The 27,761-nt window shown below is 41.3% G+C and overlaps 5 protein-coding genes across 13 annotated transcripts; 3 read left to right on the forward strand and 2 right to left on the reverse strand.

The window, feature by feature from the left end:
- The first annotated feature begins 345 nt into the window (after positions 1-345).
- Positions 346-2,659, forward strand: tmed8 (transmembrane p24 trafficking protein 8). The gene is made up of 6 exons (XM_054796724.1): positions 346-510; positions 834-945; positions 1,018-1,099; positions 1,162-1,252; positions 1,340-1,633; positions 1,735-2,659. Exons 2-6 carry the CDS (start codon positions 836-838, stop codon positions 1,950-1,952), a joined length of 795 nt encoding a protein of 264 aa, XP_054652699.1. The 5' UTR covers positions 346-510; positions 834-835; the 3' UTR covers positions 1,953-2,659.
- A 1,483-nt stretch (positions 2,660-4,142) lies between these two features.
- zgc:163014 (uncharacterized protein LOC100038766 homolog) lies at positions 4,143-12,324 on the forward strand. Of its 5 annotated transcripts, XR_008573466.1 has the most exons (14): positions 4,143-4,296; positions 4,381-4,551; positions 4,623-4,728; positions 5,296-5,418; positions 5,490-5,603; positions 5,772-5,946; positions 6,025-6,153; positions 7,658-7,845; positions 7,920-8,116; positions 8,191-8,282; positions 8,374-8,428; positions 8,550-8,647; positions 10,355-11,045; positions 11,218-11,262. XR_008573466.1 is itself a non-coding variant. In XM_054796853.1 (13 exons), the coding sequence occupies exons 1-13, from the start codon at positions 4,235-4,237 to the stop codon at positions 10,645-10,647; spliced, it is 1,803 nt and encodes a 600-aa protein (XP_054652828.1). In that variant the 5' UTR covers positions 4,143-4,234; the 3' UTR covers positions 10,648-12,324. The 5 variants fall into 5 exon arrangements, 4 of the variants coding, with proteins under 4 accessions (XP_054652828.1, XP_054652831.1, XP_054652830.1 ...); XM_054796853.1 differs by having other exon boundaries at positions 10,355-12,324; XM_054796856.1 differs by lacking the exon at positions 10,355-11,045 and having other exon boundaries at positions 11,218-12,324.
- On the reverse strand, positions 10,901-12,664 carry gstz1 (glutathione S-transferase zeta 1). Of its 4 annotated transcripts, none has more exons than XM_054796863.1 (10): positions 12,483-12,616; positions 12,250-12,301; positions 12,115-12,166; positions 11,977-12,044; positions 11,827-11,907; positions 11,615-11,740; positions 11,457-11,532; positions 11,323-11,375; positions 11,203-11,252; positions 10,902-11,101 (listed from the first exon to the last, which is right to left on the reverse strand). In XM_054796863.1, exons 2-10 carry the CDS (start codon positions 12,265-12,267, stop codon positions 10,975-10,977), a joined length of 651 nt encoding a protein of 216 aa, XP_054652838.1. In that variant the 5' UTR covers positions 12,268-12,301; positions 12,483-12,616; the 3' UTR covers positions 10,902-10,974. The 4 variants fall into 4 exon arrangements, with proteins under 4 accessions (XP_054652836.1, XP_054652838.1, XP_054652839.1 ...); XM_054796864.1 differs by having other exon boundaries at positions 12,250-12,289; positions 12,483-12,595; XM_054796861.1 differs by lacking the exon at positions 12,250-12,301 and having other exon boundaries at positions 10,901-11,101; positions 12,483-12,664.
- Positions 12,525-22,262, forward strand: LOC129192646 (methylmalonate-semialdehyde dehydrogenase [acylating], mitochondrial-like). The gene is made up of 12 exons (XM_054796858.1): positions 12,525-12,974; positions 13,262-13,303; positions 13,397-13,471; positions 13,621-13,782; positions 13,894-13,972; positions 15,240-15,542; positions 15,876-15,997; positions 17,825-18,014; positions 18,281-18,462; positions 18,541-18,720; positions 19,342-19,440; positions 19,531-22,262. Exons 1-12 carry the CDS (start codon positions 12,936-12,938, stop codon positions 19,633-19,635), a joined length of 1,578 nt encoding a protein of 525 aa, XP_054652833.1. The 5' UTR covers positions 12,525-12,935; the 3' UTR covers positions 19,636-22,262.
- Positions 19,509-26,834, reverse strand: si:ch211-163l21.10 (basal body-orientation factor 1). 2 transcript variants are annotated; one of them, XM_054796859.1, is made up of 11 exons: positions 26,728-26,834; positions 26,367-26,619; positions 26,220-26,285; positions 24,395-24,538; positions 24,237-24,317; positions 24,093-24,163; positions 23,230-23,374; positions 22,327-22,796; positions 22,159-22,263; positions 20,569-20,634; positions 19,509-20,374 (listed from the first exon to the last, which is right to left on the reverse strand). In XM_054796859.1, the coding sequence occupies exons 1-11, from the start codon at positions 26,769-26,771 to the stop codon at positions 20,296-20,298; spliced, it is 1,524 nt and encodes a 507-aa protein (XP_054652834.1). In that variant the 5' UTR covers positions 26,772-26,834; the 3' UTR covers positions 19,509-20,295. The 2 variants fall into 2 exon arrangements, with proteins under 2 accessions (XP_054652834.1, XP_054652835.1); XM_054796860.1 differs by lacking the exon at positions 26,220-26,285.
- Positions 26,835-27,761: the final 927 nt, after the last annotated feature.

Consider the following 27,761-nt stretch of genomic DNA (forward strand, 5'->3'; position numbering starts at 1 on the left):
ATTGGCTCATTCAAATCCTTTGGCTTTTTACCCCTCAGTTTGCAAGGACTTGTTAGTCCTGAGTTTGTGAGCTATGTTATATAGCTTGTGTTATATTTACATATTGCTATATAATCTAGCAAAACATAAGTATACCAATATAACGATCTCATCAGGCTAGTTACGATCCCATACTGGTATTGCTCTTGGTATTGACACTATCGATGTTGGGATCGATACGCCAAAAATAGTTTCAACTGGAGCTGACTGCAGTAAGCAGTAATATTTTTTATGACATGTTTAAAACAATTTCGTCATATACCTAAAAATGGTACACGAAATATCGCGAGAAGATCATTTTTACTGCATAGTTACACTTGATGATGTGCGGCTACTTTTACGGAAACACGGAAGTCTCCAAATTTCCAGCACACCCGTCACATGACTGCCGCGAAATGGATGTCTGTTTAGCGGTGGCCTGAGTTGGACTGAAATCGTCCAGGGTTGTCACATTTGTGGCGTTGCATCGTGGTAAGATCCGTTTTGTTTCCACTCTATCTGCTCCTACAAATCCTCTTGTTTTTCAGTTATGCTAGCTTGTGTGAGCTAACGAGCTGCCATGCTGCCAAAATCTTATCAGTTTAGAACGACGGAGCGGGGTCATAAAACTAGAGCCCCCATAAGGCATAATTTATATTCGCTCGTTTAATGTAAGATTAAAATGTTGTAAAGACTTGTTATTTCACAGTTTCTCGCGAGGAGGTTGTTGGTTTGTCCCTCCCTGTCATACGGAGGGGCGTGGCTTCATCTTTTCTCAGCCAACGCACACTGTGATGTTTGTCCTGTCTTTATAGCCATGGAGAGATTGGAAGCCACATCACAGCTACAGTCGCGGCTGTCTTCACTGTCCTTCTCGTCTTTTCCGGGAACAACATCCAAACATTGCGAGAGCAACCCGACGGACAGGTGAGCTGCTGGTGTGGACTTTCTTCATGGTTGTGCTCTTGCTGCTATTAATGTGTAATCTGTTGATTTTAGCCTCCAAAACACAGACCTCTCCAAGAACTTAAGCCAGCCCCCAAAACAAGCTGATATGGATGCATCTAAGCAGCAAAAAGAGGTAGTTTGATGTGCATGTTAATGTGCTATTTGTGCTATAAATGTCTTGTTTATGAATTGGAGGCCAATGACGAGGCTCCTGCTGAGCCTGCCTCAGGGGACCAGGGTGAGAAGAACACTGCAGGGAGCCTTCCGCTCTCCTCTGAGATTAAAGGTTAGTCTGTTGTCATGTGTGATGCTTTCTTCTATGCAGGACTCAGGTTCGAACAGTCTGTCTGTATTATGCTGTTTTTTCCCACAGCTGAGATGCCGCCCCTGAAACCCCCGTCGACGTGGACATCTGCTGCCCTCAAAGACCTCAAGGCCAAGCTACGAACGGAGAAGGACAGCGTGGTGACGGTGTACCGAGGCGACATCATGACCGTGCACGTGCCCACAGTGTCCGAAGCCAAAAAGGTGTGCTGGGAGTTTGCCACGGACGGCTATGACATCGGATTCGGCATCTATTTCGATTGGACTCCCGTCACGAGTCGGGCTATCACTGTGCACATCAGCGAATCAAGTGATGATGAAGACGAAGAGGAGGAGCTAGAAGGTCAGCTGGTGGTTTAATGTTTTTAAAAGTAGAGTTGGGGCAGCACACCTGTAAAACCACGCAATGTGTTGACTTTGTGGTTTTTGTCATTTCCATTGCAGGCCCTGTCACTAATGACGATGTGGAGAAGGGCTCCAAAGCACAAAGCAACTCAAACCAGGTGGAGATTGTACCCGTATACCGTCAGGACAGCCACTTGTCCGTATACGGCGGCACCCACGACTTTCCAGGCGAAGGCACTTACCTCTTCAAGTTCGACAACTCCTACTCCCTATGGCGAAATAAAACACTTTACTACAGAGTTTATTACAGTGCCTAAAATGCCAAATCTTGATGAATGTATGATTTAGAGAAGGAAATGAATTACTGTTAAGAATGCTAAATTATTTTTCAGTTACATATATACTTATGATACAGAGGTTACATATAGGCATATCTATTTTTTATCACTCAGCTTGCGTTGCCAAATGGTAAATTTGACAAAGCCTTTCTTTTGCGTCTGTGCCGTCAATAGAAAACTGTGACACATCTATATGGTAGGAGTGATCAGGGAAGACCTTCACAGACTTCCTAGCTGCTCTGCGAGTGCTCTAAAGACATTATTTACGCATATTTTTTTTTTAAAACCACACTTCTATTGAAGATATGATTTAATACACAGCTGCAGCATGTCAGCCGGGGACATAAATTAAGAATGTACCGAAGCAAGCGATGACAGATAATACAATGTGTGTTTTTTATGACAACTCCAGCCACTCGTTATCACGTAAAGCTCTTATTATGTAATAGTGATTCAATATTTACATATGCCTGGTCCCCTGCCTTTAATTTGCTGTTGAGGTTGACTAAATGTAGTTTGTGCACAAGTCTACTTGAGTGAAGGTCGCTGTGCTTGTATGTTCTGTGTGTGTCGCTCGTGCTTTTGTTCAATAGTTGTCATTTCAAACAGTCTTGTGTCATTTCATAAACTGTACTGTGTTTTAAATTATGTCATATGAAATTTATATTCCACAATAAAGATAATATTGTCTACTGTGCGGTGTGATTAATCCTTAGGCGAAGTCTGAAAATCTAAGCATATTTGAACAGATGTCAACCCAACCTGTACATTTCACTGATGTGACATCCCTTCTTCAGAATCTCAGTGCTCCGCAATTAGAACGTCTCTTGTGGTTCCATTAAATGGTGGCATTAAGGGAGTGATGTAACACAGATGCTGATGAAACATCTTCTGTATATTAAGGTATCCCCACATGGCCAACAAGGCTTGGGCACAGGGTGACCAATATCACACTGGATTTAAAACTTAGGGTCACAATCACAGAAGGTAGCATACATAAACATCTATGAATCAATGGTGTGCTGGGGTTGAGACCTGGTCTTAATATTTTGCATGTTGCTCTCTCATTTAGTTGTTTATCACTGTGGTTTGACGTAAGTGCTCGCTCTAAATGCTAAATTAAGCTTTACAGCCATTTTTAACCTCATTCAATTATATATACACTGCTCAAAAAATAAAAGGGAACACTAAAATAGCCTACATCTGAATAAATGAAATATTCTTATTAAATACTTTGTTCTTTACGTAGTTGAATGTGCTGACAACAAAATCACGCAAAAATTATCAATGGAAATCAAATGTATTATTATTATTATTATTATTATTATTATTATTATTATTATTGGGGTTGTCTTGCTGTCCACCTGTTGTCCATTCCATTTGCACAACAGCATGTGAAATTGATTGTCAATCTGTGTTGCTTCCTAAGTAGACAGTTTGATTTCACAGACATTGTGATTGATTGTGAAGTGTTCCCTTTATTTTTTTGAGCAATATATATATATGTATATAAATATATATATATATATATATATATATATATATATATATATATATATATATATATATATATATATATATATATATGGATTTGGCTATGTCATTAAAAATTAACTTTCATTTGCTAGACCATTCACTAATACAAAAAACTGCAAATATTTAAAATATAGCATACACATAGTACAGTGTAAATATATATACAGCATATAAATAAATAAAAAAAATATATATATATATATATATATATATATACATATAAAAATCTGTTAAACATAATGCTACATGCAAATTTTAAGTGGTGATTATTTGGAAGGTGGTAGCTAGATGTAAACAATAAAATATGTAAGATTCATAAAAATTATTTACCAATTTGTAAAAAGTCAAAAGAAGCCCAATAAATTATAAAATACAAATAAATGCACGTATATACGGTATAAGGGCAGATTTTAAAAAATCAGGTCTTGAGTTGATTAAAACCCAATAAAAAAAAGAACGTTCAAATAAAATCCCAATAATTGCATTCACATGTAAACAACGTGAATCGTGACTGTTTGTTTTTTTTTTACTCTTTTTGTTCAATTGTATTCTAACATGTCAGCTGTGCGCCGACTGTTAATAGATTAAAGGGAGCAAGTAGCAGGTGCGAGTTCTTCCTTGTTCTCAGCCAATCAGAAGTCACGACAGGAGGTTGATATTTTTATGACTCACATAGAAATTAAGTTAAGAAACATTCATCTTTTTGACAGGATTAAAAGAAAAGAATGGGAAGGCTCAACTTTTACGTCCTTTGGTCCCTCCGTGACGCTCCTCGCCAGTTCATCAGGTACAGTGCGTACCTATCGGCCTTCTTGTTAGTCAGCCATCTTTATTGCGGACTGCGATTTTTTTTGTCTTTGATGGTGTACAGCAAGTCAAACCGAAGATGCTTCCACGTCCATGTCCCGCTCCCTCTACCCAAGCAGCTGGTGATCTTCGGTCTCGGCGAGTGGGGGTGCAGCGAGACCACCATCTCTGTGGAGGTAGTGGTCAGTGCTGACGTGCTACCTCAGAACATTGGAACGCTTACATCTCAAGCTAGGTACGTGGACGAGTCACGTTCTTCTTGTTCCACATTGTAAATAGTGTGGACAATGCCCTCTCCTCCTGCAGGTGTTTGACTTTTGAGGGGGACTGGAGCTCTGACATGGTGGCTGTGGCAGCAGAGAGAGGGCGGAAAGGAGTCTATGGCAAGATTGTGCTCACGGTGTGTGGACAGGTGCTTAAATCTTGTGTACGGTATATAAACCCTATCACATATCTAATATGTAAAATAACATATCCTAAAAGTATGATGCCATACTTTTTCTTTTTCCTGCAGTATTCATATCCATTTGTACAAACATTCTCATATCTACACAACCAATTTTAGTACAGTATATCTTCTCAAGAGAAAATACTGTAGAAATGAAACGGATATACTTTAGAGTAGTCAGTGTACAGCTTGTGTAGCAGAGTGAAAGATGACATATTAAAGGAAATATTGCATTATGATGATATTATCATAAGTGGCTTATTTGGTCTAAAAAAATGTTGACAATAATGTTGTTTGGCGTCAATTCGTGGGACAATACAAATTTCAAAATGCACCCACATTGTTTTGTGACTGTTTAAATGAAAAACTTTTTCCAGCCATATATTTTTCATTGTACTTTTCGTAAAATTAATGTTAAGATTTAGCCTCGTCTGGTTCTTGTGGACCCAATCTCGTGCATAATCTTGTCACACCCAATTTACGAGACAAAATTCTATTGATCTGAATTGATTTTCACTTTTTGTAATGCAGGTTGAGGAGCAAGGCAGCATCTTGAGCAGTAGTCCACTGGTCCAAAGGAAATGTTTGTTCCCCAAGCAGCTCAGCACCACTGATCTCTCCTGTACCTCGCACCAAAGTGCTGCAGAAGACACGGTGAGCCAGCTGGCTTGAAAACGTTTCACGTGTGCTGTATCGGTCCAGGTCACACACCTCTTTCCTGGTAGGTAACCCCCAACTCCTCACAGTTGGGCGACAGTGTTTGCTATGGCGAGGTCCAGGTTAATAAAGTTGACACCAGCGATTCAGCCTTGGGAAGTAAACCTTCACTCTGGCCTACGGTAAGTGTTTTGCAATCGGAGAGTCAATAAGTGTCCCTCCAGGTACAATTAACACTATTGCAACACATAGGAAAAAATATTGTACAAAGTTTGTATCTTTGTCAGGGCAAAAAAAGGAATGATTTTTTTTTTTTGATAGTGTGTTTATTTTGGAACTTCTTCCAAAAGGATAAGACGCCCAGACGGACTGTCATCAGCAGGAAAGGTCGTCTGGCATGGAGCTCCGAGGACTTGGAGGACACAGAGGCCATAGGCCGAGCTTCAACTCCCAAGAAAATTAGGTTGTCCAGGATGAACAGCCAGGAAGAAATGACTCTGCAGTTAAAGCAGGAGGACAGAGAAGGTCAGGAATGAACATTATATAAATATGTTCACATCTGGGGGGGAAAAAAAAAATAATTGTTACAAATTTTTGGTTCAGTGTCAGTGTACCCGTCAAAGCGTTGGAGCCACACCATGTGCCTCAGTGACCTCAACACTGCCATACTCATTGGAGGGGAAACTTTGGAGCAAAACGTCTGTCAGGACTCCTTGTGGAAGCTGGAGTTAGGTCAGTACACTTTACCACCTTCCAAGGAAGAAACGCATGTGGGAGAGAACCATAAAACAGACTCTTAACTTCATCTAATGAGGATATAGCGATTATACAGTATCTCACAAAAGCAAGTACAGTGATCCCTCATTTATTGCTGTTAATTGGTTCCAGACCCGACTGTGATTTATGTGAATTTCTGCGAAGTAGGATTCCTTATTTATTAATAGAATATTTTGGTAGGTGAAGGATAGAGAACCTGTTTACGACCCTCCTTAATACGAGTTTAACATTATTATTGGTACCTGTCAGCTGCCTCCGGAGTCCTATGGGCCAAAAAGGCCCTATAGGACTCCTCCTTTGACTTGACGACATCCCTCACCACTGGTATCCACCAACGGGTTCTGTGATTACCACCTTTATGCTCGTATTACCCAATATAGTAGACATAATAAATAAGACATATACTGTACACATAAATATGACATAAGATAGATTCACATGTTGGCAGTGGGAGAGTTCCTTGTTTTTGTTCTGGACAGTGTACTTCCTGCAGTGGCTAGTGTGTCAATGTAACATTACTGACACCTCGTGACCAGTGGAGAATACTACCTATCAAGTTAGGGCATGTTTTAATGGACCTTTTTCAACCCCAACGTGTTTCAGTCATCTGGACTTCATCAAGGGGTATTAAAATAATAAAGGCATTTTAACAGGGTTAGAGAGTGCCTTGGATTTTTGCAGTTTTGATGATTTCCTGTCACTATTCAAAAGACTTTTGCACGTTTTGAGGTCCTGGTAACATTCCTCCTTGGTTCTTTTTCGATATTACTACATATTACGTCTTTGAATGTGTCTTCTGAATGCCTTATATTTGTGTTGTTGTTTTTTAATTGAGCCATTTTTATGATTGCAAATGCTTAGTTTAGGCCAACAATGAGTAAAATTTGTTTAAATATGCATATTTTTTGAATGATAATAGCCATGGAATTGGAATCGCGAAGTGGCGAGGGTCAACTGTACACCCATCACATTTCTGCACCTTATTTTGTTATCTCTCAGGGGGCAATAACATGAAATGAAGCTTGGATATAACTTAGAATAGTCAGTGTACAGTTTGGAAAGCAGTATAGATGTACTGCCGTCCTAACAATCGAGTCAACACACATAATCTAGCATGGAATTCAACAGAGCTGCGCAGGTTGGTACTAGAATCCTCCTACACTACTCCTTGATGACATCATGGATGCTCTCCACGATCCGCTTGAGGATGGATGAGGCATGGGCCAAGGAAGAATACACACATTTTTTTATATGTCTCTGTGAATGTCCCTCACTTTTATTACCATTTGGATTGTCCCCCTAACTTTTCAGTAATGCGCACATCTGAATGACAAAATTCCAGTATATGCATGGTTTCTACAGTTTGGTGCTAATACAAATTAGTAATGTTCAGCCTTGAAGGAGGTCTGTGCTGTTTTTCCATTGTTGCAGCCCTCATATTGTGTTGCCTCTGTTGCAGACAATGACTTCTGGTACCCGATGAACTCCTCCACATCTGGACCTGCACCACCTTGCTCCAGAGGACTCTCTGCGACCTATGATCCAGACTCTAAGACCATCTTAGTATACGGTGGCCTGAGGGAGGGTCAGCGCTACAGCGAGCTGTACATCCTAAATACTCTGACCTGGAAGTGGAAGCTTGTCACTGTGAGTTTGTCACAAGCTGTTGGGAGCTAAACATTGTGAAATTTAGCACTTTTGATATATTTTGCTCCATTTAGGCAAAAGGAAACATTCCTACCCTGGCATATCACTCTGCAGCTTTTTATAAGAAAGAGCTTTTTGTCTTTGGTGGGGTTCATCCAAGCCAGTCTTCCAGGGATAAGTTGTGCAGTAATGCTTTGTACATCTTCAACCCAGAGTTTGAACTCTGGTATCAACCTATTGTAGAGGGGGACAAACCTCTGCCTCGCTTTGGGTCAGTATCACATTTAAAACGACTATGTGACCATTTTACTTTTTAATGGTTTATAATCCTATATCAATTATTAGACATTCGGCCACACTCCTGTCACAGAAGTTGATCATATTTGGTGGCCGAAAAACTGCAACCTACCTAAATGACCTCCATATTTTAGACCTGGGTAAGATTTTTTATTTATTTTTATTGGATTTAATTTTGTATTCATGTTTGCGCAGATGTTACATTTTTTTTCCTCCCCATTCTGGATGAAGGCGTCATGGAGTACACAGCTGTGAAGTGTGAGAACATGCCGCCGCTGCCTCGAGGGTGAGTGCAGCATTGAAAGACCTTGAGAAATGTCATCTATGTTATGACAAATACTTCAATATGCCGGATTAAATGTCTTGTCACAACTTTTTAAAAAATCCTTCTATGTGTACTTGAACAGGTTTCATGCTGCTCTCCCAGTTTCAGACAACAGGATTTTAGTGAGTGGGGGATGTAGTACAATTGGAACCTTGCAGGATGTACATGTCTTCAATACTGGTAAGTACTGTACATTGTTTGTATTAAACTGTACAAAAAAATTACAGTGGACCCTCTAAAGTTGAACCCATTTGTTCAGACTTCAATTACATTTTTGCCATAGGAAATATTGGAAAATGTTACAGGGTCAAAAATCGCAAAACAATAACTGCAGAGGCAATGTTTAAAGTAACAATAAGCTAACCACTGCCCTGCGATTGGTTGGCAACCAGTCTAGGGTGTACCCCGCCTGTCGAAGTCAGCTAGGATAGGCTCCAGCATGCCCCCGCAACCCTAAAGAAGAGAAGCGGTATAGAAAATGGATGGATGGAGGGATGAAATGTAAAATAGTCGTGAACGACAAAGGCTTACTGCCAGAGCCGGCTGGCCCAATAATTATATTGAAACACATGGAAAAGCTCACATTGATTCACACATGAAGCAATGGTCAATTAATATTACCAGAATAGTGGTCTAGTGGATGTTTTTTCTTGTGAGAGCTACTTTTACAAAATGAAAATGGCTGAGTGCTACTCATTTTTATGATGTTTATTTTCATAGCTTATTTGAACCCAAACAAACGGAATGTATTTGTTTTACCAGAACATTAACAAAATGTTGGTATCCACAACTCACATTTTGTATTTCAGAATGCATTTCCTCTTAGTGTTCTCACATTATTAACTGAAAATATGAATGGAAAAACAGGCTTGCATGCGGTCGTGGGGGGCTACCTGGTGCCAGCAAGCACTGTGTTGGTGACCCCTGTACTGGAAATTATAATACCAAATAAGGATGTAGCAGACAATTTTATAGGTTGAGAGGAAGCATCGATGGAAAGTCTGGGAAGAGGTACTTTTGTTGAGTGCACCACGCTATATTAAGCATTCAACATGCATAGAATCTATTTGCCACCTTGATTATTCATTATGTCCGATTGCGGTCTTATTTTTTTGTTGTTGTACCGGTAGGTATTTTATATAGCGGATATAGATATTTTTTGTTTTTGAATAAAGCTGTTGTATAGTGTAAATGTATCTTATATATAGTTAGTGTGCAAACTGTGTGGTTATTTAAATTGTTGGATGTTGATTGCTGTATGTATAACTTATTTGACTTGTTTAAAGGATAAAGTATGTTGGTATGGGTATTTATATTGCATTTCAGATTTTTTTTTTTTTTTTTTTTTACATTTGTAATTTGTTGTGCATGTAATTTGGGTGGTATCTTTACAAACTGAAGACGTTGGTAAAAATGATGCTAATGAAGGGGGGTGCCATATAACATTTCACCTAGGGTGCCACATTAGGTAGGGTAGGCTCTGTGTACTGCAAAGTTGATTCGCCTTACTTTTTAAAAGAAGTTTAACCACTGTTAATAGTAGTCCCTGATAGTATTCTTCTAACACCCATGCTGGTATTACAGTGCGAGGGGAACAAAGGCTCAAAAGCCAAAAAAGCAAACCTAGAGTTTTTGTGTGATATGCTGACTCGTCTCATGATATTAATCCACAAAGGCAGCAAGCCATCTTTTGTAGTGTTGCTACTGTGATGAATTGAGATGTCAGTGGATCAAACTCTGAGCATTGTTTTGTAAGACTTTTAAAGCATATTTTACCAGAAAATTTCTGTCGAATTCTATGATGTCACAGGGATTTGACTTTTAGGGGTTCCACTGTACAACAATTCCAAACATACTTGTGAAGATCCACAGTTTGGCTTTGTTCAGACACCAAAATCTGGAGTTCAGTGGCATCGTCTGAGTTGGGCTCCAAGCCTATTGCTGGACACAGTTTGATCCATTTAACGTCAACAACCTCGGCAGACTTTCAAACGCACGAGCAAGACGAACCTGTCAAAGTCCACTGCACACTGCTGCTGTTTGGTGGCTCAGACTGCTCTGGTAACTTCTACAATGACACAGTTAAGTGCACAGTGGAGATTCCCTTTATGATAAATAACCATTTTATCTCGGATGGACACGAAACAGGCCATCTCGGTTTTAAAACATCTTTCATGTAATGTTTACTCCTTTCACAGGCATTTTCTGCAGGCTAGTCCTTTTTTTAGCCTCTGCCAAAATTATCCATACTTCCTCCATGCAGCTGATATGCTGCAGGCTGTATGATGGCACACTTTGCATAACAAATCTGTAATTTGCATGTTTTGCACGGCACTCATGTGCCCCATGTAGCAGTAAAATGCTGGTGTTGGTGGTTTTAATATTAATAAATGCCAATAACTATTTTCAACTAAGAGTTCCTGTGTCATTTCAAATAACTGCAAAATAATGGGGTTATGTTCAAAGCATTTTATTTTAGCGCGTACAAAGCGACAGCCCAGCATTTGCTATGCTCGCAGTTCAAGAGGCGTGTCTGGCTGGCAAGATGGATGGCTCACTTGGAAAGCTTCCATCTCAAGTAAGCTTTGATTCAGCCTTTGGATAGTTGGATACAAGCTCATGTCCACTTTAAACCTGCAGTTTAGAAACAAAAAACATAAACTAAACTTACACGGGTTTAGTGTGATTATTAAATGGTATTTAGTTTTTTTTAATGAAATGTTTTTATAACGTACCTCTCTGCATTGTAGACTTGTGGGACCAGACAGATGTCAGCCATGGATAGCTAAAAAAGGTAAAAAGGACTCAATGTGACATGCTCTTCATTATCATGCTGTTCAATAGAAAGTCCTTACCTCATCGCCGACGCAATATTTCCCAGCCGTTTGCTTCAGTATAGGCTCAAGAGCTGCATAAGAACAAATATGCATGTGGTTAATATTCCAATGTTTTGCTTGGTGGCGTTACCAAAGGAAAAGTGGTGCCCAACCGTCAAATCCGCGATTAATGAAATGCTGCGCCCACTGCACCTTTTCTGCTCCAATCTTTTGGATCACGTGTAGATTCTGAAATATTCAGAAATAATGACATCACATATCTGTGCTAAAATAGGTTGGAATTGTATGATGAATACAACTCTGTGTTCACCTGCAAAGGTTGTATCCCAGAGGCAATAAGATCACTTATCATCCGAACCTGGGCCCTTTTCTTTGGCTCTAATGGCAGAAGGCGAGGTCCTGGCCTGGTCTCATCAATGTACTGGATCACCGCCAACTGTGTGAGCCGTACAGTATAAAACATTAAGAGCTGAACCGGGGAAAAAAAACAATGGTAGATGAGAGGCTTTGGGTGGGACTCACTGACTGAGAAATGGTGATTCCGTCAATTTCAACTGCAGGTACTTGCTGCATTGGGTTTAAAGTCTTGTACTCCTCTGTGAGCTGGAACACACATTTGTGTTACTCAAATATCACTTCTGTTTGACTTCTCTTGTGACATTCAAACGCTACCTGCTGACCTCCATCTTTGATCAGGTTGACAGGCACTTGGTCATATTCAATACCTTTCAAGGCCAAAGCTGCACAAAAAGTTTAGTATCACCATGTGAACGTAATATGAAAGTAGAGAACTTCTAAGGAATAACTTACCAATTCGTACTCGCCATGAGCAGGAGCTTCTGAAGTATCCATGGAGGACAGGCTGGGTGAAGACAAGGGGAAACAACAGATGAAGAACATTATGTGCTTTAGATCATCCTTTTCATTTCCTTTTTTTTATTTCACCTTGGTTTGCTCCGACATAGCTCCTCAGTGAAGTTTTCACCTAAAAGTGCAGCTGCAAAAGGTAAAGCAGCTGACCACAACCACGTCCTCTGACAGCCAATAGGATGTGCTCCTCACATCCCTCCTACCTACTCTTTGGTGCATGACTAAGCAGCATGAGAGCCGCATCTGCTTCATATTAACCGCCATGTGCAAACAGGACAAACTAGCAAACAGTCACAATTGGGAATTACCTTTGCCAGGAGAACCCAGGACACGCGCATAGTCTTTTTATTTTTGAAGTTTCCACATTTGTGTCGTTAAAGGCTTGATTGCGTTCCTTTCACCCGTTTAGAGCTACGGCTGTCAGTAATATTTGCGTAGCAAGTTAGTTCGATGTTTTGGTATCTCAAATTAAAACCAAAGACAGGAAGTTTTGCTACAGTGTTTGATTCACCGATTGGTCAATATCTCTAGCTAAGGCGGGAGTTGATAATTTATCTACCGATCATTGGACAGAATGACCCGAAGTCAACCAACCAGGTTTCGGCATTTGTAGGCGTTTTTACACGGGCGAATGGTGAACCTTACATTTGTTTAGTCCCGTTTTAACCCTTTTAAAGTGAAAGGTCTACGCGGTAGTCTACTGGTGGCCACCTTCTTCTTACCTGCAGAGTTAACTCACCTGGGCATACACCATCTCCATCATGGCCTCCCTGGCTTTAAGATCAGCAGCCAAGGCAAAGGTACGACTTTGGAGCAACCTGGTAGTCTTTCCTGTGTATGACGCAGTAGGGTGTGATACTTTGTCAAATGTTAGGAAGGTAATGTGCTGCATGATTGGGGTTAGGCTTATTTCCACGCTTCACTCAGACAAGATTAACTTCACTTGACACCTCTCTTCAATATTATCTTTGCAACTTTTTAAATAACTTCTGTTATTTCATATATGGTTTCTTATTAATCATGTGAGAGGACTTTTGTACTTCACATTAAGCTGTTAACACACCCTGACATTGAATTTCTTTCACAGTTCCCATTTAAAGGTGGCCTCATGTGCTGCTACTCCTCAGGGGTGAGTTTTAAATCCGTATCGCTGCACACAACTGGCATTTCACCATGACCTACACTGTATAAGTGACTAGTTATTGTTAACTTCTCCTTGCAGCCCACCACCAAGCTGTTCATTGATGGAAAGTTTGTTGAATCCAAATCTACAGAATGGCTTGATATTCACAATCCTGTAAGCATTGCATCACCTAAATGTAATATTCATATGCATAAACATCCTCTGCATTTAGTGATGCACTGTGATGTTAAATGTTTGCTAACAAGCAACCGCTGCTAACATGAAGTATTCTCAAATATTGACGTAGTTAATCTCCACCGCAGGCCACCAACGAGGTGATCGCTTGTGTACCAAAAGCCACCCAGCAGGAAATGTTGGCTGCCGTGGACTCTTGCTCCAAAGCCTTCTCCTCCTGGTCCGAGACCTCCATCCTGGCCCGGCAGCAGATCTTTCTACGCTACCAGCAGCTCATCAAAGACAACATTGTAAGTCAAAGGGTAAAAAAAATGTTGTAAGCAGTGCAAACAGACCAATTGCTCTCGAGCGGAACGGCATCAAATTGCGGAAACTCATTTGATGTTCTTTGTGTGTCCCAGAAAGATCTTGCCAAGTCCATCACAGTGGAACAAGGCAAGACCCTTGCAGATGCAGAGGGGGATGTCTTCAGAGGACTGCGTAAGTAACACATACATACATAACTTTTCAAAGGGCAGCAAGTAGGTAAATGTGTACCCTGTGTGTGTGCACGCGTGCGCTGTACAGCATGGTTAATGAGTTATGTCAGCTACGAAGAACAAAGGGCAACTCACAAAGTGGCCTTTCTGTAACAAAAAAATCACAAAATATTCAGTCTTGTTTTAATCAGCATCATTTTATTAGTGCCCGAGAAGTACAATTCCATCCATCCATCTATGTCACGGGGCCTTTCCCAGCTGACTTCGGGCGACAGGCGGGGTACAGCCTGGACTGGTCGCCAGCCAATGGCAGGGCACATATAGGCAAACAACCATTCACACTCACATTCATACCTATGGACAATTTAGAGTCACCAATTAACCTAACATGCTTGTTTTTGCGATGTGGAAACCCACGCACGGGGGAGAACATGCAAACTCCACACAGAAATGCCCAACGGAGATTCGAACCCAGGTCTTCCCCATCTCCCGACTGTGGCTGTGTGGCCAACATGCTAACCACTAGACCAGAAGTACAATTCTGTTATGCTAATTACTGTAAGAAGATGTCATAACATTTTATTTCAGACGCACACAATTATCGGGATCACACTAAAAATTCAAAACTGATTTCCACCAGACTTTGTAGAGGGTTGACAGGTGGACCAAGGAATGATCCATTATGTTCTAGTGAGGATCTGGATAAAGGTGCTAATACAGGAATTTATTATTCCAGTTCAGGTCACAATGACAGGGCTGTCCAGGGGTGTTTTTGCACTGACTACTACATACTGAAAAATCAAAGGATGCACTTTTATTTTTCCCCATTTTTGCTGGTTTTTTTTGTTTGTTTAATTTAATTTCTATAATTTATGGAAAAAAAAAATGAACGGCACTTTGGACACCCCTATAGTATGTCATCAAAGGAACGGTTCACCCCCCAGAGAATAAAAATGGCACCCCATGTCTGTCTGTCATCTTCCATGAACCAGTTAACTCCCCCATGACCTGTTAACTCACAAATAGGCAAACAAATATACACAATTGTTGTTTTTAATATTGTGTTAATAAACCGGTGTTGGTGGAGGTCTGCACATGTGACATGGTTCTATGTGATCATTAAAATATTAAATTAAAAGACATCTACTCGACCATTTAGGGCTCTTCCACTGTACTTGTGGTATTCTGTCATCATAACAGCACACATTTAACAAGAAATGAAACGAGTCCAGCCACCTGAAATGTATATCTCCTGTGATCTTCATCAGAGGTTGTGGAGCACACTTGCAGCATCACCTCTCTCATGCTGGGTGAAACTCTGCCCTCTATCACCAAGGACATGGACACATACACGTACCGCCTCCCCCTCGGGGTGTGCGCCGGCATCGCCCCCTTCAACTTTCCCGCCATGATCCCGCTGTGGATGTTCCCTATGGGAATGGTGTGCGGAAACACGTACCTCCTGAAACCTTCTGAGAGGGTACCCACGTGCGCCATGCTGCTGGCCAAGTTGCTGCAAGATGCTGGCGCGCCGGACGGGACCCTCAACATCATCCACGGACAACATGACGGTAAGAGCTGGTGGCTCCCACTTGGTTTATTTGTGGTTTATGTTTATGTGTAAAATATGGTTGAGAGAACATAATACTATAATGCCTCTCGTACTCATTAAAAAGTCATTTCATGCTCATTTTCTTTATTATTAACAGTTGATCTTGAAAAAGGTGAATGAACCTTGCTATTTACTTACTTTGAACAAACTGTTGTTGCTGGACTGAAGGGCACAGGCTACTTGTACTTGACAGTATTTAACACAATAATAACTAATTCATACAATAAGAACTATAGTATGATAACTAGTATAACCCTTTCTTGACTGTTTGTTTTTTTCCCTCCTTTCTCAGCTGTGAACTTTATTTGTGACCATCCAGCCATCAAGGCCATCAGTTTCGTTGGCTCCAATCAAGCGGGGGAGTACATTTATGAGAGGGGTTCCAAAAATGGCAAGAGGGTGCAGTCAAACATGGTGAGGACACACGAGATGCAGTGTAGAATTCATGCAGTCCTGTAAATGTCCACTAGATGGCTGCATTATTCAATGCACAGCGCTGTATTTTCATTTGTGCTACTAATGCAAATACAACTGATCGGTTCAAGTCGGTGCAAAAGTCTTAGGCCATGAGTGTCCAAACTTTTTCCGAGAAAAAGAAAATCGAAGGATGCCAATTCAATATTTTGTCTAGTTCTTGGTAGATTATGTGAAAGGGCTAAAAAAAAAAAAAAAGTCAAACTTTAGGGTGATGGTAATTAGTATCAATATTTCACACAATTTTGTTTTATTTCTACAATGTGCTGCAAGCTGCCGTGGGCAGCACTTTGTGCACCCTGTTTTAGGCCATAAATACTGCTGTAATGACCACATTTAATTACTTGTGTTCTGTATTAAGATATCATCTAAAAACATCCTTCCATCTTCTATGCTGCTTATCCTCACTGGGGTCGCTGGAGCCTATCCCAGCTGACTTCGGGCGAGACACGGGGTACACCCTGGACTGGTCGCCAGTCAATCGCAGGGCACATATAGACAAACAACCATTCACGCTCACATTCATACCTATGGACAATTTAGAATGTGGGAGGAAACTGGAGTACCCGGAGAAAACTCACGCACGCACGGGAAGAACGTGCAAACTCCACACCAAGATGCCCAACGAAGATTCGAACCCAAATCTTCCCGATCTCCTGACTGTGTGGCCAACATGCTAACCACTAGGCCACCTTGCGGCCTTTCTAAAACATCAATTAATTAATTAATAGTAATAATAATACATGACATTATTACTACTTTTTACACACCACTGCTTTACATTAAGCAGTGATGTGTAATAAGTGGATAAGAGGGATAGGAGTTGTAATTTAATGTTAATTTTATACATATCCGTCAAACTCAGGCCCGGGGGCCATATCTGGCCCATGCTGCAGTTTCATCTGGTCCGCGGAACCTTTTGGAAAATAGCACTGAGTTGGCCCGCCTCGCAGTCCTTATCAAACAAAGTGCAAAACACCTAAAAGAGGCCTAAGACAGTCAAAAGTGATCGTTTTAACTACAGCAAAGCATCCTGGGAGATGTGTAATCTGCCCATTCCACAGCTGCAAACTCTTCATCCATCCACACGAGTGAAGTTTTAATAAAATGTATGTCCACATAAAGACATTCACCAGCTGTCATGCACATTTTGTCCCAACCTGAAAACGCAGCCACAGGGGTGCATTATATTGGTATGTTCCAATCCCAGTATTGCACGTGTGGGGTGCAATACTGGGGTAAAAGGTGTGTAGGCTGCTTACTTATCTATTCGTCAGTGCTAATGAGACATTTTCTCAAAATCTAAGATTACCATTACTATTTTTTCAGCCTGGATTATTGGGGCATCTCCTGTCATGTTCGCAACTTCAAATGAGTATCTACTGTATGTGTGCACTGATGATGCAGGAGTGTGCTACATTCACCAATTATGTTGGTTAAAAGGACAAGAAGGTTTTAAGGTTTTTAATACTTTCAATATGCAGAAATATACAAGTGTTTGAACATTTCAGGATAGATAATGAGAAAGACACACAGTTGGGGGGGTACTGTCCGGTTTGGCTTTGAGTTTTGGCCCCCTGTGCGACTGAGTTTGACACCCCTGATTTCATACATAAAATATGGATTACAGCCCTACTTAATTATTGCATCCGTCCTATTATTGTGACAAAGGTTTAATAAGAGAAAGCTAGCGATGGCCAAAGACTTTTGCACTCACCCTATGTTAGAAAGGCATAAAAGGTAAAAAGCAGTCGTCATATACTGTAGGGAGCAAAGAACCACGGTGTGGTGATGCCCGATGCCAACAAGGAGAACACTCTCAACCAGCTTGTGGGTGCTGCGTTTGGGGCTGCAGGCCAGCGCTGCATGGCTCTGTCCACAGCCATCCTGGTGGGTGAGGCTCGCAGCTGGCTGCCAGAGCTGGTGGAGCGCACCAAGGCTCTGCGTGTCAATGCAGGTACCCTTCAGCTTCAACTTTCTACTAACTAGCCTCGGTTTCCTCGACAGCCTTCTGTTAAACCAAAACTATGACTCTCCAGTGTGAAATGGAAATTAAAATAGAGATGACGCACAGGAAACCCTCAATTTCTGAGGGAGTTCCGCAGGGTGCCCCTCGTTCTGTTATTTGCGTGCTTCTGGCCAACGCTTTGGAATGTGGGCACCACATTTTGCGAGCCGCTGTATATGTAACCTTATAGCTGGTTGTTTTTGGGACCCGCTCAGGAGACCAACCTGGTGCAGATGTGGGGCCCCTGATCTCCCCCCAGGCCAAGGACAGAGTCTGCAGTCTGGTCCAGAGTGCAGTGGATGAAGGCGCTAAGGTGCTCCTGGATGGCAGATATGTCAAAGTTGCGGGTTATGAGAATGGCAACTTTGTGGGTCCAACCATCATTGGTGATGTCACCGTATGTACTGTAGATTCCTCTTTTAGTGCATAAGACATTTTTGTTTGAGTTCCAACCACTTCATTTGTGTTTCCACAGCCTCAGATGAAATGCTACACCCAGGAGATTTTCGGACCCGTGCTGGTTGTTCTAGAGGCCAACACTCTGGATGACGCCATCAGTTTGGTTAATCGCAATCCCTACGGCAACGGTACCGCTATCTTCACTACAAACGGCGCCACTGCTCGCAAATACACGCATGAGGTGGATGTGGGCCAGGTGAGTGTAGAGCTTTAGACCTAATCCTTCACACAATAAAAAAACAAATTATTTACCATGTCAAGTATAGACGCCCTCCACCCAAAGGTACACATGTTCAGCCACCCTCATCCCTCCTTTTCCTACCCAGTCAAAGCTCCAAATAGTCACAGCAAATACGTGTTCAATCAAAACAAGGTGACACTGACACTTTTTTTTAATAAAGTTCTATTAAAAATGAAGGATTCGGAGGATCCTGTTTAAGTGTAAGCACTCCATTCTTCACCTTGTTTATTTGCCCGTGGAGACGACCCTGTTTGCTGTTCACATGTCGGGGAATGCTGTACAGGCCATGTGCTTCACTCCTCTCCAAGCCTCCATGCAACAAACAAACCCTCTTTTCCCCTCCTCACTGCCAAACACCCATGCTTTCCAAGCCTATTTGTTTCTTTTTGGACATTCTAATCAACTGTGCCATGTCTTTTTGGCCCCCCCCTTTCCCTCACGTCAAGGAGTTTACTGTTTGCAAACAAAAATCCAAGCCACAAGTTATCTTTGTGCTTCTGTTTGTCCTAGCAATTTCGGTCCAGAGAGAACTTTCCCAAGCGTGGAACTGTCCAGTAAAACATTTGCTTTGTGCAGGTTGGAGTCAATGTTCCCATTCCAGTGCCCCTGCCCATGTTCTCTTTCACTGGATCAAGAGGCTCTTTCAGAGGCGACATGAACTTCTATGGAAAACAAGTATGTCAACAAATGTTTCCGGTCCTCGAAAGCAAAACAAACTCAGACTTAGACCCCTTGATGTAAACGCTTTTGTTTATTTGTGTCCAGGGCATTCAGTTCTATACGCAGATCAAAACCATAACCTCACAATGGAAAGCTGAGGACGCCACCCTCAAGAGTCCAGCAGTTACCATGCCAACCATGGGACGCTAGAGAAGCCATCAGTTCAAACTGACCATAAGACATGGAAAAGACTCAGTGGTTAATAAATAGTAGTTCCCCTTTTTAAAGGTTGCACTCTATAGATGAATTCTAAGCCCAGTACAGAATTTACCTTTTCAAAGTGTGCAGTTGAGTGAATGATGTTTTGTGCACATAATGCTGTTATTTATCTCTACATTAAATCGGCTATACACACAAACATATTGGGGTACCTGGCAATTATATTCGCTGCAGGGAAGGGAAAATATGGACTTGATCCCCTCTTTGCAGCTATAACTGTATCCCACTTTTCTGGAAAGACTTTCTACAGGAAAATGTATGGACCTTGCCTTGAGAAACTGAGCAGGAGCTTCCCTAAACTATAAACATAAAGTTGGAAGCATAGAATCCACAATGTGTTTTTAGGATGAACAATAAGGTCAGAGTGTACCAACACTTATTTCATAAAGACATATATCCCAATGCTTTTCTTTGTAGTTAATATAGTTACAGTAACTACAGAGACCACATACAGTACATGCAAGCATGAGTATTTAAAATAACACTGCACCATACACAGATCATATCGTGATAATCACATGTGATGCACGCAAATCAGAGACAATCCAAAGTATAATTGTGGACAAAAGGCCACAGAGAGGTCACGTGCGTCTATCCATCGTTTGGGTTCGTGGGCAGGAGGGAGTCAGGCGCCTGAGTAATGAAGGTTGACGGCGCGCAGAGCTCCTCTCTAATTCAGAAAGATTTCATTATCATTATACAGTGCAGAAATGTAAGATTCATCACATGTAAGACACTCATGTTCTCACAGCACACTGTCTTTGCAGCTAAACATGGAATGTGGGCCCAGTAAATCTGTGCAGGCTTCGTAATTGCAAGGATGAGGTACAACTTTTATTCCCCAACATTCATTTTGTGTCTTACCCAGTGACATGACTGTCAGCGAGGAACGTCTCCTCAGACGGGGACGCCACCCGATTGTTGGCTTTCCTGTCATGGAAATGTAGATTTGCTGTTTATGCAAAAGCTTGTTGCAATGTTTTACACATTCCTTGTCCTTCTCCTCCCTTAGAGCTGCGTCTTTATGGCTGCATTTGCACCACGCAGTATTTTTGCCCCCAGATATGGGTTATGGCAAGAAAAAAAAAAAACACGTTGAATCGGATATCCTCAGTTTAGAATCCCCCATCTTCTAAATGTGGATAACAATCTCATATGATTGGTGAGATTACCTATGGAACGAGCCAGTCCAGGCCAGTTGAACAATATGTGATGTTTTAATAATGGTATTTATGCATTTCGTTTGCTTCTGCATCTTCTCTGTACTGTATAATGCCACTCATTTTCTTACCTAAATATTACCTCACAAAAGTGAGTACACCTCTCACACTTCAGCAACCATTTTTACAGTATAGCTTCTCAGGGGAAAAACTATACATGAAACTTGGATATACTTCAGGGTAGTTAGTAAATGTTTACGGCTATAAAAGGTGTACACTATCAACTGAAAATGAACAAATAGCTGGCAACACAATGGTAGCAAAAAAGTGTCTCGCTTACAGTCAAGCGGGCGGTAGCGTTGGGGCTGCATGCGTGCTGCCTGCACTGGGTAGCTGCGGCTCATTGAGGGAAAACATGAATTCCAACATATACTGTGACATTCTGAGGCAGAGCATAATCCCCTCCCTGGACCACATGGCATTTTTCCAACAGGATAACGAACCCAAACAAGCGGTAAGTTTCATTTCTATAGGATTGTCCCTTGAGAATGTGAGGGGTGTACACACTTTTGTGAGATAGTGTATTGTTTATGTGCATTTTAGGTGGTTTCAGGTGTTTTGTAAATATATACAATATGAGTCACTTAAAAAGATTTGTAAATTAACTCTGAATTGTCCATTTAAACCTGCAGTGTAAATACAGATTAAGAGACACACACACACGAAAGCTTTGATGTTAACAGACTGAGCCTACAGATGTTGTGTTATTCCAGTGGACCAAGTGCCAGGCCGCCGCTTGTGCGATATACATCTCCTTTGGCCATACATGCAGATCCCTTGCACAGTCCCCTCTGAAATCATGTTACCAGCTGCTCTCTGACCACAAGTGTTCAAAGGGCTAAATAAACTCAAGAGTGCACGTGAGGAGGAGCCAATTGCCTAAAAGTGCATTGATGTGACCAGATGTTTGTTTCTAAGCATAAAAGCCTGTTTTTACTATTGTGCCCACTCTTTCTTCACTCTTTTCAAGCAGCAGGATGGAAAAGAAAATTGGTCAAAGCCAAACTGATGTTTTATGGTATCCTCTTAAGCAGAGAAAATGACTGTTAAAAACATTAAAAAGAGGGAGGAGTCACCAGAAGTTCAGCGTGAGCTATGGCTGCACTTTTGTTCCTCTAAGTTCATGGTTTCATTGTGGCGAGGTTACCAGTGGACTGGAGTTGAGTGATGAATAACCAGAAAGCCTTACTTAAAATGTCACAAAACCAACACAATTACAGAGAGGCTTTATTACCTTGTCCTTTGTCTGTTCATTTTAGCAAACAGACGTCGAAGAACTTGCTCCCTCTGTTCCCACGTCAGGTCTGACATTTCCACTTGACTCCCGAGCTGATGCGTCCTAAAAGATGAGATGGACTGAGGGGAATGAAGCTCACATGGAAATGAGATGACAAGGACCTACCATCGAGCAGCCTTCTCCATGTCCGAATAAACAGAATTGGTACTGTGAGGTGTGTTATGGAAGGTGCGTATGGGTGGGAACCTGAGCTTTCCGGCAGTGGCCTGTTTGAGTGTTAAGTGATAAGCCTGCTGCGCCTCCTTCTTGTACTGCAGCCGGCTGGCAACAATCTCCTCCTTCACCTGAGCCAGCGCCTCGTGGAAGAACTGCTCCAGCTCCGTGCGCTGCTCCACAATGGCGCTCGCTAACCTCTTGATGTGCTTCAGTTCTTTCTCCCGTATGGAGAGCACCCTCTTGAGTTTCTCCAACTCTACGTCGCTGGTCTGAGAACTGACAAGCATCTTCTCCTTGTAATGGTCTTGTTCACCAATTTTTTGTTCCAGAGAAGCAACCTGTACTTTCAAGTGGCTTAGCTCTTCTTTTTGGGCCACCATCTGGGCTGCATTCTTCTTTGCCATCATCTCCAGTGTCTTCTGGAGGAGCCAACACAAGATTAAGTTGTACAGTCTCTCTACTTTTATGCCAAACATGGAAGAAAAACATTGTATTACAATGAGTGGCTGTTGCGTGGGGTTTCACTTTCAACAAGGTGGACTTTAGTCAATTAATTTACTGTCATCTTGAATGTGAGTCATCAAGCTGTGCGAGTGTAGCCAATATTTATTTGTCTTGGTAGAAACCACGGAATCTGAACTTGTAGGCTCGTGGAAACTCACCACAACCACAGACCATGGAGAGAGTAGTAAATACACAGTCAGAACAAGCAAACGACACAAGGGGAGAGCCCACCACCTGAATTACATGTTTCATAACTGCCATGATTGAATTTAAGCACAGAAAAATCCACTGAAACACTGCCTAATAATACCCGCCCTGCTGTTTGCTGTCCTTTGGCCCGAATCTTACCTTGTCCAGCGCTAGGGATGCATTTTCATTTGCCAGTGAGTTTGCCAGTTTCTGTAGGCCTTCTACCTCCTTCATGTGGTGTTTCAGTGTCTCATTGAGCCGGACGTTCTCCTTAAACACACAGCATGAGGCGTCATCCAGCTGTCTGAAAGACCCCAAGTGCAAACAAGTTAGGCCAGTATAGTGTTTTCCATCTTAATTTTATTTTCTATGGAGTGCTAGATCAAACAGAAGTCATTTAAGTATACCTTTCATGCACAAGAGGTATACTGTACCTTTTGTTCTTTTACTACACAAACTAAATACTGTAGATTTAGATCTTATTTATACAACAGCATCTGTCTCACCATGGTTACAACTTCTCATCTGCTCTCTGCATCGCATGCGGAGGAGCGATCACATCAATTAAATATTTTTCATTTTGTGACTAATTGGTAGGCTTTCTAGTGCATTCTATTATTCGTGAAATGTAACTGGAGGAGGAGCGATTGCCACAGAGCCGTCTGCTGCGCTGTCTTGCTGTGTGATGTTATGCTGTCATGTTACCTAAAGGTTAAACTAATTACATGCCAATGTACAATCCCAATAAAATGTAATAAGAGTTGTTTGTAGTTTTCTTTTAGACATGCTCATGGACCCAGACCGATACCAAACTGGGCTTCACTCTCTTCTCCCTGAAGGTCTTTCTGGGATATGTGGGATGTGATTGTTGGCTTTGCACACGAACAAGCATATGACCAACCAGTGCGGCTCAGACACAACATTAAGTTCTAAATTATATACTTAAATGACCAAATAGTTTTTCTTTGTGTACTGAACATACTGTAAAAGACTAAAATTAGACCGTCAAGGGGCATACTCACACAACAGCTTCATGGTGGGCCTGCTCTTCCACCTGTGCTATAGTTTGTTCAGCATCCTTCTCCAGACGAGCCTGCAAGGACCTTTACTCTTTAACATGTCAAACTCTATCAGAATTTGTAGGCTTTCTTATTAACAAGATTTACCTTTTCTTTGAAGAATCTGTACTCTATATTGTTGAGGTTTTCCCGGTACTCCTTCTCAGTGAGTTCCATGCTTTTACGGATCTGTGACATATGAAGGTCGGGGTTACTGGTCTTTGAAATGCAAAACCACAAGAAACTTTTTTTGGGGGGTTTCTCACATCGCTGAGCTCCTGCTCCATTTCCGCTTTCCTTGTCTGGAACTCCTCAATCTTCTTCATGCCATCCTGTATCATCTCAAACTCACCTGCTCTCTTTCTGAACAGTTCCTTCATCTCATTGATTTCAAGTGTGTAATGTTCAATCTATTGAAAATATAGGATGCATCTTCAAGTGAGTATGTGCGTAAATTGGAACCAAACATCTACACTGCAGAGTTGGAGCATTTAGGCAAGAAGATTCCAGCCTTAGGTTCCACCCGAATCACACATTAGTTGCACGCCAACTTAAGGTCATATCAGTTGAAGTAAAATACCTTAAGATGCCACCAGAGAAACCAGTCTGAGGAAAAATGTGACAAAGTGACCAAAATCACAAGAGGTTGGCAAAACAGGCACCCACAAATTTGTACATGATGACTAAATGAGAGGCTATGAACCATTTGATTACAACTTTGGCCCAGATAGTTATTCTTCACATAACTATGTATGTTTTCCTACAAAAGTGCATCAAGCTACCCATAAAATATGGGCTGCTGGCTTAAAAAAAAGTGATATTTACATCAGAGTCTTCCACAAGCTATGTGGTGGCTCTAACTGCAAAATTCTTTAACGCGTAATTGTTTGGTTCAGTCTATGAAAATTCCAGATTTATGCCATCTAACCCCACAGGCAAGACGCCTGTTTTGATGGTAAGTAATTTTACTGCCCGCCAGTCTGAAAAATGCTTGTAAGTAACATCTTTTGGGTTGACCACATGATAACGTTTTACTTTCTGATATATGTGACAGTTGCATACATATCTAAATTCCTGATGTTTCTAGACTGTGCCTCATTTTTCCTCAGACGAAGCCTATTGAACTCTGTTTTACTAGCAAAACGTAAGAGCAGAGAGATGGAAAACAAAAAAGCTTTCTTGTCATGTAAAGCTGCTTGGAATTTTGTCAAGTCAAGTTTGATTGTTCACTGGCACTTCCTAACACCATTTGTTCTGTGAGGCTATTCCATCCATCCATCCGTTTACATACCGCTTCTCCTCACTAGAGTCGCAGGGGCATGCTGGAGACCAAGGCTAGTTGTAATTTCAAAACTTTTTTTCCATACAATATACCCGGTAATGTAAATTGAATTAATTTGGTCCAGATTTAAACTGCCGATATCATCAATTCTTTTCTACAGGCAATGTTTCAACGAGCAACATTTTCAACATTCCTAACCGGGGCAAGTGTAAAGATGGGTTAACCACTGTATAATTAAACTACAATAAAGTAAAACTACTCACCCTTTGGCAACACTGGAGAGCCCCATAATGAAAGGTAACGTTAGCATCTTCTTGGTAAAATGAATTTGCATATCTGAATGATATTTAGGGGTGTCACAAGATCTCAAGAGTTCTTGTTCAGAAAAAAAAATGTCTCGTGGGCACTAGGCCTGGGAAGATAATAAAATAATTACTTGATCACACAATAAATGAAAATGAACTTGATAATTTTGCCATGTGCATGCATGTCTGTTTTCCTTGTTTCACACATAGCTTGCACAAGCGTGACATTTGATATGTGGTAAACACAAGACTTGCACATGCAACTGTCTTTTTCCCACCGGGACCTTTAAAATGATACTTTAACAGCAACTTTAAAATAAACACCACTGGGAATGTGAGTTTGCTTTTGTTTTATGGCTCCTTTGTTTTGTTTATTTTGTCTGACACAATAGTATATTGTACAGCAGGTTTAGTCAGGATCAGCTGAGCTAGCATGCTAGCTTGAGTTAAGGCTGTGACAAAAACAGTCAATATTTTCTTGGGGTAGTTTTATTATAAACTCACTAGTTTGTTATGTTGTTCACAAGCAAGCGCCTCTTGACTTTTGAGTGACTTCTGGAGCACATTAATCTGTTATACACAGACAATAATGTGGTTAAAACGTTAATAGTTCTAACCCACATTTCCTGTTACTGGAGGCTAGTAGCTTACCTTCTCGTCTTTATCTGCCTCCAGCCGCTGCCAGTAGGCTGTAGAGTCCAGGTTTTCCCGCTCAGCGTGTGACAGCTGATTGGTCAGCTCATCGTTGGCGCAAGCCAGCTGGCGGCAGCTCTCGCGATACTCCGTGAGAGTTTGGTTGGTTAGCCGTAACTTTAGCTCCCATAGGGCAATATTAGCTTTACCTTTCTCAATGTCCAACTGTTTGTCCGCTTTGGACTCCCTTTTACCGCCTTTCTTTCCTTTCCTGGTGTGAAGCAGTAAGTAGATTGACACGTTTTAATTAATTATTAATTTATTAATTATTAATTATTAATATGAGTGTTGCAAAAATAGAGCAAACATACGCACTCACCCGCTTTTTGTCTTCTTTACTTTGACGACTTTCTTCCTCTGCATCTTTCCACTTGTTTTCTGACAGCCAGATGATACTACATAGGTTCTGCTAATAGTAATGGCAGCATCTCGTGTGCAAGCGGCTTTGGCCGTTTGTGTAGTGTTGCCATGGAGACGCAGCCGGTCACTCAACAAAAGATCAAATTTCTCTTCCGTAGGATCTTATGTCGGCCCTGTACATTTGATACAGAGACTTGTGTGTATTTGTGTTTGCTTCAGTTGGGAATCCAGTGAGTTTGGACAGGTTTCCACAGGCCACATTGTCAACACCATTTCTTCAGTGGACCAAATGCATTGAAAAGTGCTGACTGCCGATGGGAATTGTCTGTCAGTTAAGATACACAAAGAACTATAAAAACATTTTTCTTTTAAAGTTTTGCTAAACCAAAATGACACATAGTGTTGGGCAAAATTTCAGCAGAACATTTCTAAAATTAAAAATGTTCAATTTCTCTTACAATGAGACCAAGGAACTACAATGGAACCTGCAAGGTCAAAGACAAACCATTCTGGGACGGTACTTGTACCATTGTTGAGCCTCCCATAAGAAGAGGTGTGGGTTTTGGGGGGCTGTGGGGCGGGGCAAGAGTCGGGAAGTACTTTCAATGTTACTGCAGACCTTCCAACATGTACAAATTTATCATACTCAACATGAAATTTGACTCTTGAATACGCTTGTATGCATCACTGCTCTCCATTTTGCATTTTCCTGGTTTCTGTTCCAGGTAAATCAATAGATATTATCGGTTTCTCAATAGTATTTCAAATCGGGAGGGCGTGAAAACATTTCTGTCCCCTGGGACAGAAAATAATTGAGAACCACTGATGTCGGTAATTTTGTAAAAGGCTAAATAAAGCTATATATATATATATATATTTAGATATATATATTTAAAGTATCAACATTTCAGCATTTTCTCTTTACATTGTGCCCTTTTGCTCTTTCACCCCCTCCCAGTTTTTCTGTTCTTAAAGCGTGCCGCAGCTCAATAA

Source organism: Dunckerocampus dactyliophorus, chromosome 13 (assembly GCF_027744805.1).
Source record: "Dunckerocampus dactyliophorus isolate RoL2022-P2 chromosome 13, RoL_Ddac_1.1, whole genome shotgun sequence".
In the NCBI taxonomy this organism is placed as follows: Eukaryota; Metazoa; Chordata; class Actinopteri; order Syngnathiformes; family Syngnathidae; genus Dunckerocampus; species Dunckerocampus dactyliophorus.

Excerpts from the sequence above, each read along its gene's own strand:
- gstz1 (XM_054796861.1), bottom strand. The coding sequence starts at position 12,512 with ATGCGCGTGTCCTGGGTTCTCCTGGCAAAG. Across the intron at positions 12,045-12,114 it reads CTCATGGCGAGTACGAATTG|CTTTGGCCTTGAAAGGTATT; the intron begins GTAAGTTATTCC and ends CTTTTTGTGCAG. Across the intron at positions 11,533-11,614 it reads CTGGGATACAACCTTTGCAG|AATCTACACGTGATCCAAAA; the intron begins GTGAACACAGAG and ends TGAATATTTCAG.
- si:ch211-163l21.10 (XM_054796859.1), bottom strand. The coding sequence starts at position 26,771 with ATGCAGAGGAAGAAAGTCGTCAAAGTAAAGAAGACAAAAAGCGG. Across the intron at positions 24,318-24,394 it reads TGGAGCAGGAGCTCAGCGAT|ATCCGTAAAAGCATGGAACT; the intron begins GTGAGAAACCCC and ends CATATGTCACAG. Across the intron at positions 22,797-23,229 it reads CATCCCTAGCGCTGGACAAG|AAGACACTGGAGATGATGGC; the intron begins GTAAGATTCGGG and ends TGGCTCCTCCAG.
- zgc:163014 (XM_054796853.1), top strand. The coding sequence starts at position 4,235 with ATGGGAAGGCTCAACTTTTACGTCCTTTGGTCCCTCCGTGACGCTCCT. Across the intron at positions 5,419-5,489 it reads AAAGTGCTGCAGAAGACACG|GTAACCCCCAACTCCTCACA; the intron begins GTGAGCCAGCTG and ends CTTTCCTGGTAG. Across the intron at positions 8,117-8,190 it reads AAACCTCTGCCTCGCTTTGG|ACATTCGGCCACACTCCTGT; the intron begins GTCAGTATCACA and ends ATCAATTATTAG.
- tmed8 (XM_054796724.1), top strand. The coding sequence starts at position 836 with ATGGAGAGATTGGAAGCCACATCACAGCTACAGTCGCGGCTGTCTTCA. Across the intron at positions 1,100-1,161 it reads CATCTAAGCAGCAAAAAGAG|GCCAATGACGAGGCTCCTGC; the intron begins GTAGTTTGATGT and ends TATGAATTGGAG. Across the intron at positions 1,253-1,339 it reads GCTCTCCTCTGAGATTAAAG|CTGAGATGCCGCCCCTGAAA; the intron begins GTTAGTCTGTTG and ends TTTTTCCCACAG.
- LOC129192646 (XM_054796858.1), top strand. The coding sequence starts at position 12,936 with ATGGCCTCCCTGGCTTTAAGATCAGCAGCCAAGGCAAAG. Across the intron at positions 13,973-15,239 it reads GGATGTCTTCAGAGGACTGC|AGGTTGTGGAGCACACTTGC; the intron begins GTAAGTAACACA and ends GATCTTCATCAG. Across the intron at positions 18,721-19,341 it reads ATGAGGTGGATGTGGGCCAG|GTTGGAGTCAATGTTCCCAT; the intron begins GTGAGTGTAGAG and ends TGCTTTGTGCAG.